Source organism: Mytilus californianus, unplaced genomic scaffold (genome assembly GCF_021869535.1).
Source record: "Mytilus californianus isolate M0D057914Y unplaced genomic scaffold, xbMytCali1.0.p SCAF_9, whole genome shotgun sequence".
In the NCBI taxonomy this organism is placed as follows: Eukaryota; Metazoa; Mollusca; class Bivalvia; order Mytilida; family Mytilidae; genus Mytilus; species Mytilus californianus.
The window spans coordinates 29561288-29572567 of record NW_026262745.1 but is presented as its reverse complement, the minus strand read 5'-3'; the positions used below and the strand labels follow the sequence as shown (position 1 = coordinate 29572567).

Below are 11280 nucleotides of genomic sequence, written 5' to 3'. Positions count from 1 at the left end.
GGAACCTTAGCGTCATTGTTGTAGCGCTAAGCAACATTGTTCACAAATATTAGTGCAATAAAATATTTGAAGTTGGAAAAAAAAAAAAAAAAAAAAACATTCGTTTTCAACATTCAACATTTGATTTCAACAATCAACATTCAATTTTTTTTTTGTCAATTTATTTTTATCCAACATTCGATTTCAACATTCAACATTCAATTTTCAACATTCAACATTCTTAATCAATTAGCATTCGATTTCAGTATCCAATATTCGTTTTTCAACATTCAACATTCGTTTTTAAACATTCAACATTCGATTTCAAGATTCAAGATTCAAATTTTTTTATCATTTATTTTTTTCAACATTTGGTTTCAACATTTAACCTTCATTTTCAACATTCAACATCCGTTTTCAACATTCATCATTCGTTTTCAACATTCAAAATTCGTTGTCAACATTCAACATTTTTTTTTTCGACATTTAACATTCGTTTTCAACATTCAACATTTTTAAATTTAAAAAAAGTAATTTTTTTTAATGCTGAATGTTGAATGTTGAAAACGAATGTTGAATGTTGAAAACGAATTTTGAATGTTGAAAAACGAATGTTGAATGTTGAAAATGAATGTTAATTGAATAAGAATGTTGAAAATTGAATGTTGAATGTTGAAATCGAATGTTGATAAAAAAATTAAAAAAATTAAAAAAAAATTTAAATGTTGAATGTTGAACATTGAACCAGTGACGTTTAAGTCTTACGTGAATTTTGCATGATTTATCTTTATTTTCTAATTCTGTTATTTTCAGAAATCATTCTTTCATGTCATGCTGTATGTTCATTTTAACATTTGTAGGCAACTTGTTATTTGTGTCTTTGGGATGCGTTCTCATAGACATATTACCCACATCTTCTTTAATACGTATCTAAGATAAATGCAAATATGCTGCTGGATTTAATTATGATGGTTGAACATTGAATACGGAGTTCAATATGTCTAATTTCGTTTTTCGAAATTTAAATATTTTCAAAAACAAAATATGTCTACAATTCATAACCCTATTATGACATTTTTACATGCATTTAAGTATCCTTGTTCAATATTTAATTGTTTTAATTTCTCATTTTGCAGATATTCATTTGTATTTTTAATGTTCGTCCTGTGAACTTTGACTTAACAAAGGTAAAGTTGAAAATTGAAGAAAGGGTATTGGACATGATATCAATATTATTATTTAATTTGTCTAAAATTCCAAAAGGACTCAATTTTGACCCATCTCATATTTACCTATCACTGCTCTTTTCAGCAAGCACGTGACTCACACTGCCACAATTTCCAAAATCTTCAAAAGGTCGTAGCAATTCATACTTGTGAAATTTTATCCTAAAACAATATTGAAAACGATAAGTAAAACCTGATTATGTTCTGTCCGATCTTCATTATTCATTAACAAAGGAGAAAAGTCATAGGCTCATAAAATCATTATAAATTCTCCAAATATAGATGGAATCAGTACTAGCCTTTCTTAAAATCTGTCAAGATCTGTTACTAGTAATAATAGTCTCTAGAACAATTCCCACGCATCTCTCGGAAAGATTGACCGAAGCTGTTTTACTCTAGAACTTTTTAGGACAAATTTATTCTAGAACAGTTTTGAACAGTTCTATCCTAAACCAAATTCGGACAGTTCAAACTTAAAACAGATTTTGACAGTTCTATACATACATGAACAGATTCATATGTACAATACTTACAAAAATAAAGACAAATTAATGTTATATGGATATGTATAGTCACACACGTAAAATAAATTATTTCACTATGTAAATTAACTACGGGGGATTTAAAGCCTTGTCCTTAATTTTTACAGAACACTACATGTCTCAACAACTCTTGACATAACTCGTCTTGTACAAAGACAAATAATAATGACGTTTAAAAGAATATCTAATAGGGAACGGAAAGAGAGAAGAAAAGATACCAAGCGGGTATTCAAAAATGTAAGACCAATAAAAACAAAGAACACTATGAACTCGAGAAAGACAACGACAAGACAAATGACATTTACTAAACAATCTACACAAATCAAAAGATTGAGCAAAACTAACTAACTTAGCCTTTGGTAACCGTTTGCCATAATGAGATGTCCTTGAAAGCAGGGAGTTGTCGTTACTATAAGTTGAAGTACGCCGTTGTACAGAATAATAGTCACCTTTAAGTGAGGGAAAATGGTTTTCCCGATAGTACTTATTGTTTTCTACTGATAATAATTTTTACCTTCTGTACAAATCATCATCTTCTCCTCCCCATCCGAAGAACTGATTGGAAAATCCGTTTATTTTTTCGAACTGCTCCTTAGAAAATGTAATTATTCCGCCTGCGAGCTCTTCATACAGTAACCTGAAAGGTTCCACAGTTCACTTTAAGACAACATGATGTCCTATTCTTAATAGAATAGAGAATGGAAACGGGGAATGTGTCGAAGAAACAACAACCCAACCAAAGATAACAAAAAACAGTCCCAGGCCACCCATGGGTTTTTAACGCAGCGAGAAAATTCCGTACACGGATTTGTTTTTATGTTACAATTGATTAGAGTATTTTGTTGGACGTTATCAGGCAGGCATTGTAACCTTTCGTCATGCCGATATACCATTCAAATTTATATAAATGACGATCTTAAACAGGCGTGGCAGCCAGGGTGGTTTAAATATCAGTATGTTGCAAGTTGGGAGATCCAACCTTTCACGGATAATTATCTTTCATATGAACGGTTTGTTAATCCTGTCCACTCTTCTTCGTTAATGGTATCTTAAAATGCGACTTGTATCAAAATTCGTCTTGCCCTGACAAAAATGACGACAGCAGCTAGAAGATCAATAATTGCTTAACCATCCGGAGAACATGCATTGTTTTGTTTACTCCTGTTTTTTTAAATGAGATTTGTATACTTCAGTTTTCTGTGTAGCATTCTGTGGGTTGTTTCTTTCTTGGTCATGTTGTTGTATGTCGTCTTTGACATATGATTTCTTATCGCTCCTTTGTTAGTTTTTTTTATTTTTACACACTGAATGTAAGCGTAAAAGACTCTCTGAACCATAAATATATTTGTTAGGTTTCATAGAATCTATTTATTACTTATCTTTCATAATAGTTTATAATTTCATGTTGTTTTGTATGTTTGTGCACTTTCAAGTATACGGTGTACACTGTTTGTAATCTTGAGATTTAATAAGGTGGTTCGCAGACTAAAACATGAACGTAAGGTAAGTCATGAACTGTTTGAATTGAAGGGCATTATGTTTATTTATATCATGTATTTTTTTTTCTTACACGTTTTTTACGTGCCTTTTAATCTGATACATGTATACAGATTGAAATATAGAATCAAGGACGATTTCAGGTTTATTTTACAAATAGAGCAAATACGTTTTTCGTATTAAACTCTGAAAATGACATATGAATAATTTGTACTTGTCTGTATATATTCATTGCATATGCTGTTAGACGCATTTGTGGATACCCCGTCCGCAAGTGCCCCGTTGTAAAGGGGTAGTTTCCAAATAAATAAATATATATATATATATATATATATATATAAACAAGTCTAAATTGAAAACGACGTTCAAACCTATGATTGCGTTGGATAAAAACCGCAATTTTTATACGTGTGCATGCAAAGCAAATTTCTTGTAAGAGGGGTCTAAATACAGCACAAACAACATTTTACAAAAGACCAAAAAAGTGAAAAAGTATATTTTAACAAAACGCATTTGACTAACAGGTCGAACAACAAATGTCCTTAATACCTGCTGACTGCCATTGGCGATTGCCAAATAAACGGATCACCGATGTAATAAATGGATCTTAAATATAAATTTAATACTAAACAGAAAACAATAAACTTGCGGAAAAATTGGTATACCGCAAAAAAAAGGTGCAAAGGTTTTTGTACACCATATCCGGATTTCGACAATTAATGTCTCTTCAGTGATGTTAGGAATCGAAACGGTATTTGGAAAGCCATATAATTTTACTTCAATTTAGGATAGACTCTTGAATTTTGAGGAGTCAAAATAGGATGAACGGATCATATAAACCCGAAGGCAAATATAATACAAGCCCAAACGAAAAAATATAAACAAGTCTAAATTGAAAACGACGTTCAAACCTATGATTGCGTTGGATAAAAACCGCAATTTTTATAAGTGTGCATGCAAAGCAAATTTCTTGTAAGAGGGGTCTAAATACAGCACAAACAACATTTTCCAAAAGACCAAAAAAGTGAAAAAGTATATTTTAACAAAACGCATTTGACTAACAGGTCGAACAACAAATGTCCTTAATATATATATATATATATATACAAGTCTAAATTGAAAACAAGGTTCAAACCTATGATTGCGTTGGATAAAAACCGCTATTTTTATACGTGTGCATGCAAAACAAATTTCTTGGTAGAGGGGTCTAAATACAGCACAAACAACATTTTCCAAAAGACCAAAAAAGTGAAAAAGTATATTTTAACAAAACGCATTTGACTAACAGGTCGAACAACAAATGTCCTTAAACCCTGCTGACTGCCATTGGCGATTGCCAAAAAAACGGATCACCAGATGTAACAAAATGGATCTTAACTATAAATTAAATACCAAACAGAAAACAATAAACTTGCGGAAAAGATGGTATACTGTAAACAAAATGTGCAAAAATTAGTACACCATATCCGGATTTCGACAATTAATGTCTCTTCAGTGATGTTAGGAATCGAAACGGTATTTTGAAGACCATATAATTTACCTCAATTTAGTATAGACTCTTGAATTTTGAAGAGTCGAAATAGGATGAACGGATCATATAAACCCGAAGGCAAATATAATACAAGCCCAAACGAAAAAATATAAACAAGTCTAAATTGAAAACAACGTTCAAACCTATGATTGCGTTGGATAAAAACCGCTATTTTTATACGTGTGCATGCAAAACAAATTTCTTGTTAGAGGGGTCTAAATACAGCACAAAAAACATTTTCCAAAAGACCAAAAAAGTGAAAAGTATATTATAACAAATCGCATTTGACTAACAGGTCGAACAACTGATGTTCTTAAACCCTGCTGACTGCCATTGACGATTGCCAAATAAATTGATCACGAGATGTAACATGGATCTTAATTATTAATTTAACACCAAACAGAAAACAATGAACTTGCGGAGAAGATGGTATACCGCAAACATGAAGTGCAAAAATTTGTACACCATATCCGGATTTCGCATCTGGGATTTCGACAATTAATGTCTCTTCAGTTATGTTAGGGATCGAAATGGTATTTAGAAGGCCATATAATTTACCTCAATTTAGGATAAACTCTTGAATTTTAAAGAGTCGAAATAGGATGAACGGATCATATAAACCCGAAGGAAATTATAATACAAACCCAAACGAAAAAATATAAACAAGTATAAATTGAAAACAACGTTCAAACCTATGATTGCGTTGGATAAAAACCGCAATTTTTATACGTGTGCATGTAAAACAAATTTCTTGGTAGAGGGGTCTAAATACAGCACAAACAACATTTTCCAAAAGACCAAAAAAGTGAAAAGTATATTATAACAAATCGCATTTGACTAACAGGTCGAACAACTGATGTTCTTAAACCCTGCTGACTGCCATTGACGATTGCCAAATAAATTGATCACGTGATGTAACATGGATCTTAATTATTAATTTAACACCAAACAGAAAACAATAAACTTGCGGAGAAGATGGTATACCGCAAACATGAGGTGCAAAGGTTTTTGTACACCATATCCGGATTTCGACAATTAATGTCTCTTCAGTGATGTTAGGGATCGAAACGGTATTTGGAAGGCCATATAATTTACCTCAATTTAGGATAGACTCTTGAATTTTAAAGAGTCGAAATAGGATGAACGGATCAAATAAACCCGAAGGAAAATATAACACAAGCCCAAACGAAAAAAAATAAACAAGTCTAAATTGAAAACAATCGTTCAAACCTATGATTGCGTTGGATAAAGCCGCAATTCTGATACGTGTGCATGTAAAACAAATTTCTTGGTAGAGGGGTCTAAATACAGCACAAACAACATTTTCCAAAAATACAAAAAAGTGAAAAGTATATTTTAACAAATCGCATTTGACTAACAGGTCGAACAACTGATGTTCTTAAACCCTGCTGACTGCCATTGACGATTGCCAAATAAATTGATCACGAGATGTAACATGGATCTTAATTATTAATTTAATACCAAACAGAAAACAATAAACTTGCGGAGAAGATGGAAACCGCAAACATGAGGTGCAAATATATATATATAGCTTTAGAATTGTGCTAGTTCATATCGCACATTATTATTTTTATTTAAAGCATATATTTGAACTCTCTGTTGTAATTAGTCATATAACCTATGTCGTGTTTAACACATATTTAGAATTGTGCAAGCGTCTTACCTGATGTTCGGTTTGACATTTTTATTGTATAAATTTCAAGATTTGTATAGTTTAATCTAAGTAGACTGATATATGATTCATTCAACATCACAATCATATTTACTGATGAAGGATATCTGTTATCCGAAATATTTATAAATAATTACATTTATAGTTCCTTTTTTTGTTATTGGTGTTGTTGTGTACACTTTTTAGGCGTTTATATATATATATATATATATATATATATAATTTACAGTTCAACCCAATATACACTTCCACGACACTTACTAAAGAAGATACCCGAGAACAAGCGTAGTTCTGTTTCATGTTATTTTGTAATTTAAAGCAAAGAGAAACAACTGAATGTTCCTTCTTTCTATGTATGATACCTAGATAACATAAGTGTTCTTACATCTTACAAACAACTGGTTGGATCTGCCAAATGCTCCACCAAACCTTTAGGTCTTTCAAACTATAAATATATATTCCAAAGCTTACTAAACCTGGACTTCAAAGTAACTGTGAAACTAGCTACCCCAGGCACGGTTGAATTGCAATCAGATGTGGATACTACACATGATCTTTTAGAGAACTTCTTATTATATATAAGTCCCATAGTGTAAATATATTTGACTTCTCCACACTTTAACTTATTATTTATCATTCTATATTTTAGATTCTAACTCTGTTTCATTGATAAGAAGGCCAGCGCAGATACAAATAATAATCTTAAGTAAGGGAGGGACAATTCATTCTTTGTAAAAACAAAATCTGGTTTTAACAAAATTCTTCCGCACTGACATTATCAAGGTTCTTGATTTTTTATTGACAACACATTCGCTACGTTTGACGGACTTCTTTTGAACAGATAATCGGTATTCCTAAGGGATTAAACGACACCCCTCTTCTTGTCGACATGTGCCTCATTCTTCTGAAGTAGACATCATATATTGTACAAATACTTCTTCAGAAAAGTGAAAAGAAGTTTGCATTAACCTTTAACTACACATTCCGCGATATAGGTGATGCCCTTGCTTGGTGACTAAGATAAAGGTATTCAAAAATTGTCAATCCTTTAATTTCAATATGTCTTTATAAAACACATAAAAGTGAAAGCGAGATCATCAGTATACACAGCTGAGTAAATATGAATGATTTCTTGACCTTGTTTTGTTTTACAAATGTTTATAGACCATTAGAATTTTTCAGACAAAGGTATACCTTACATTGTTTTAATTTCAAATCGTTCAAAAGAATTGGAATAAGTATATCAATTTAAGAATACATTCTAGTACCTCTAAGTTATATAGTGCATCATATCGTCACTCAGATTTTTTTGCTCGAATTTACAGAGAAAAAATGCAGCAGAATGCAGAAGAATGCAGAGTCTTTCAGTTATATAGCAACCTTATTTGTACACAAAATGTATGTTAATCCCTCCATAATTTTTCGTATTCAAACAATAATGCTATCCTTTTGTTTTGTTGATAGGATAAAAATATATTGTAAAGTGGATAGCATAATATTAAAATAGAGAGAGGATGACATCTCAACGTATGCTTATGAAAGTTACTACAGAATTGTTTTAACCTACCGGTATCCAAATTGCTCAACTTTAACTGACATGTGAATTGGATTGTCAGAACACACGTAAAAGTTTCTGTCATCTTTGGGTAGAACGTCAACGTCATGAAATACTATACAGTCGAATTCAATTTCTGACATGGCCTCTTTGAATCCAATATTTGCAAGTATACCTCTGTTAAAAGGCAGACCAGAGTTCTACAATGTTTGGCATTTTTTACTGTGTAAATAGATACTCGTTCAATTGTAAGGGGCATATGTCATTTAAAACATGTACAAATCGATAACTTGGCTGCATGAATATATTTTCTTATGTCACTCACTTGTATTACAGAAGTTTCAAAACATATCTAAATAGAGAGTAATCCAAAGTCATTACATGTTTTGCTAGGGTTGTTTCAGGTATACAAGAGTTAACATACAAGTCACTTCAGAACCAGGAGACTATGTATGCATTTTAACACTGGGGATTTGGAACAGTGAAGACAGTAAAGGTAATCGCCTGGATAAGCATATTATATGCATGATTATGTCTCCTTAAGAATCATTTCTGAAGCGATTATTAACCTAGGATAATGCCAGATTTATGTTATTCTGTGAGACGATAAACATATGTACGCTAAGTTGATGACCGAAACAACGTATTAACCTTGAGACAAATCGTAATGACAACTTGTAAAGTGTTGATTTATGTCGTTCTTTCTCTTACTCCTACCATGTTAGAGGAATTAGACACTCCTTCAACCGTATTTGTAAAATAATCACCAAAAAGAAGGTTACGCCACATCGCAATAATTGAGAAACATAAACATGATAAAAATGGACTAGGGGAAAGTATGTGTTGTTGCTGAAGAATGGTAAGTCGATCATGGAACTGCTAAAATCATTGCAGAGTTCAAAGTTTTGTGTATTTAATCAAAGTGATTTCTAAAAAAAAAAAATAACAAAAAAAGAGGTTATTTCCTAAATGTGTGCAACAGACGGTAAATTTTAAAACATATATACTCAAGGGCTTACGTTTTATTTCATGATTGTTGTGATTGAGAGTCGCCACTGACAAGGAAACTATATATTGAACCAAGATTTCTTAAAGGTAAAGTTGAAATCATCTCTTCGACAGTTCTACGGAAGTCATTGTGATTTGGTTGAATGTTATTGAATATCTGGATACCAAATGACCATGGATATGTTCCACTTGTCGAACCCACATTTCTAACATTCTTTCCATATTTATGACATTATTGAATGCAACTTATCATCGAATGTTTAATTGTCATTACCAACATGACGGGTGTCACTTGTGGAATAGGAAATTTTTACTCTTTCGGAACACCTGATCGAGTTGAATTAATGTTGATCAATTTTTAGTTTCTATGTAGTTATTTTTAAGGAAAACATGTGTGTGCTATTTTAATTTTTATTTGGACTATCTGCCTTTTTTTGTTTTTATTGTCCCTTTGTTAGTATCTTTTTCCTATTCTCATCTTTCGATAATAATAACTTTTTGAGTTAAAACAAGACAATTTTAAGTAGGTTTATATCTTATTCTTTAGTATATGAGTTTTGCACTTCACGTCAACAACCCAATTATAAATTATTATATTATTTCGTTTTTAATTATCTCACTTGTTCGATGACATATATCGCAAATTCTAATTGTTGTTGCTGTATTCTTGGTATCACATTATTTAAAAAGACTTGGAGTTGTTTGTGTCTATCTCTGTAAGGCACAACAATGGCTACTTTTTGTACGGCTGTACAGTTCGGTGGTCTATAATGTCCATCTTTCATAAAGGAGTAAATACTGTTCAAAATAGTTATGTTCAAAACTTGTTTATTGAGGGGCATATATCCATCTGAAATGAAAACAAATAACCAACGAGATGGCGGGAAATAGCGAATATTGGAATTTGTGCATATTTTGTAAACGAATTACCTACAATATCTGAATGTAAAAAAAACGGAAATGTGGTTTGACTGCCGATGAGATAACTATCCACTAGAGAAAAAATGCGAGGATGGAAACTACTTAATTGTGTATATGTCACCTTACGACCTTCAACGTGGAGACAAACCATTCCGTAAATACATGGAAGCTATAAAAAGTCCTTGCATGACAAAATCTGAAACAATCAGAGGAGAAAACTAACCGCCAAAGTTATTCTTAAAGCAATAAATAAAAAACAAATATGATAGCACACAACAATCATTGTGTTACAGGTACCTGACATTGACAAGCACATACAGAATGTGGCGGGGTTGAATATGTTTATGAGAGATTAATCCTCCCCTACCTGAACAAACTGCAATTATAGTACCCCTAAATTAATTTTTTTAAATTTATTACAGCCGGATTAGTCAGAAGACTTTCAATATCCTATATTTAGATTTCAACGCAAAAATCGCTCAGTTGTGGCTTTGACTCACATTTACTTGAGTTTTAAATATATCTGTTCCCACAGAAGTATAAATTGGTAAGAAAAGGATATACATATTTGGAAAATTCAATGCATTTGGAATCATGCATCAACTTTATGACATTCGATACAGATATACGGTTCAGTTGTTTGTTCGATTTTTAGATTCTTAACTTCACTTTTAAAGTGAAAATTTCCAAGAATACATTGAAGTAAATGAAAACAACACGTTAATAAGTTCATGCGTCCGCAGCGTTTTTCTGGATTTACCTTTATCAGGAATGCTCAAAGCCGAATATTTGAAAGCCGAGGAGATGCATAAGAACCGAAACCGTTGAAGAGCTATATGACCAAAATGTACCAAAATAACTAGCCAAATTCACGCCATGAATCAAAATTACGAAGTTTAACAGCTAAGGAAATATGATTTACCAATCAGTAGAAAGGCACTTGTGTATTTAGTAGCTGACTTGAAACATCATACAATCCCGTTATTGCTTCATGAAATGTTACATATCTGAATGTAACTCATCGCCTTATTTGAGATGCCATGAGGAACACGACGGGAGTCACTTGTGGGACAGGAACTTCGGAGCACATGAGTTCAACAATGGATTTTATTTGCTCAATCTTGACATAAGTTTTTCTTTAAGTATCTAATGTTTGGGGATTCGTATTTTTCAGTGGACATGGTGTTATATTATAACAAAATAAAAATATATTATAACAAAATAAAGGATGACGTTGGTGGATTCATGTATATGGTATATATGATGTTGTTATGTTGTGAAGTTAGCTGTTGTGTTGATTCTCGGCAGACTCTCAACAGACGAACTAC

The 11280-nt window shown here is 32.0% G+C and overlaps 1 protein-coding gene across 1 annotated transcript; it reads right to left on the bottom strand.

Moving 5' to 3' along the window:
* Nucleotides 1-2257: 2257 nt before the first annotated feature.
* Nucleotides 2258-9875, bottom strand: LOC127715857 (beta-1,4-galactosyltransferase 6-like). The gene is made up of 3 exons (XM_052221983.1): nucleotides 9652-9875; nucleotides 8036-8223; nucleotides 2258-2384 (listed from the first exon to the last, which is right to left on the bottom strand). Exons 1-3 carry the CDS (start codon nucleotides 9871-9873, stop codon nucleotides 2258-2260), a joined length of 537 nt encoding a protein of 178 aa, XP_052077943.1. The 5' UTR covers nucleotides 9874-9875.
* Between the last annotated feature and the right edge of the window lie 1405 nt (nucleotides 9876-11280).

What these genes read in the sequence shown, in the direction of transcription:
- LOC127715857 (XM_052221983.1), bottom strand. Translation starts at nt 9,873, where the DNA reads ATGCCCCTCAATAAACAAGTTTTGAACATAACTATTTTGAACAGTATT. An exon ending in CGATATATGTCATCGAACAA is followed by an intron (nt 8,224 to 9,651) that starts GTGAGATAATTA and finishes CAAACATTGTAG; the next exon opens with AACTCTGGTCTGCCTTTTAA. An exon ending in GTTGAGCAATTTGGATACCG is followed by an intron (nt 2,385 to 8,035) that starts GTAGGTTAAAAC and finishes GGAACCTTTCAG; the next exon opens with GTTACTGTATGAAGAGCTCG.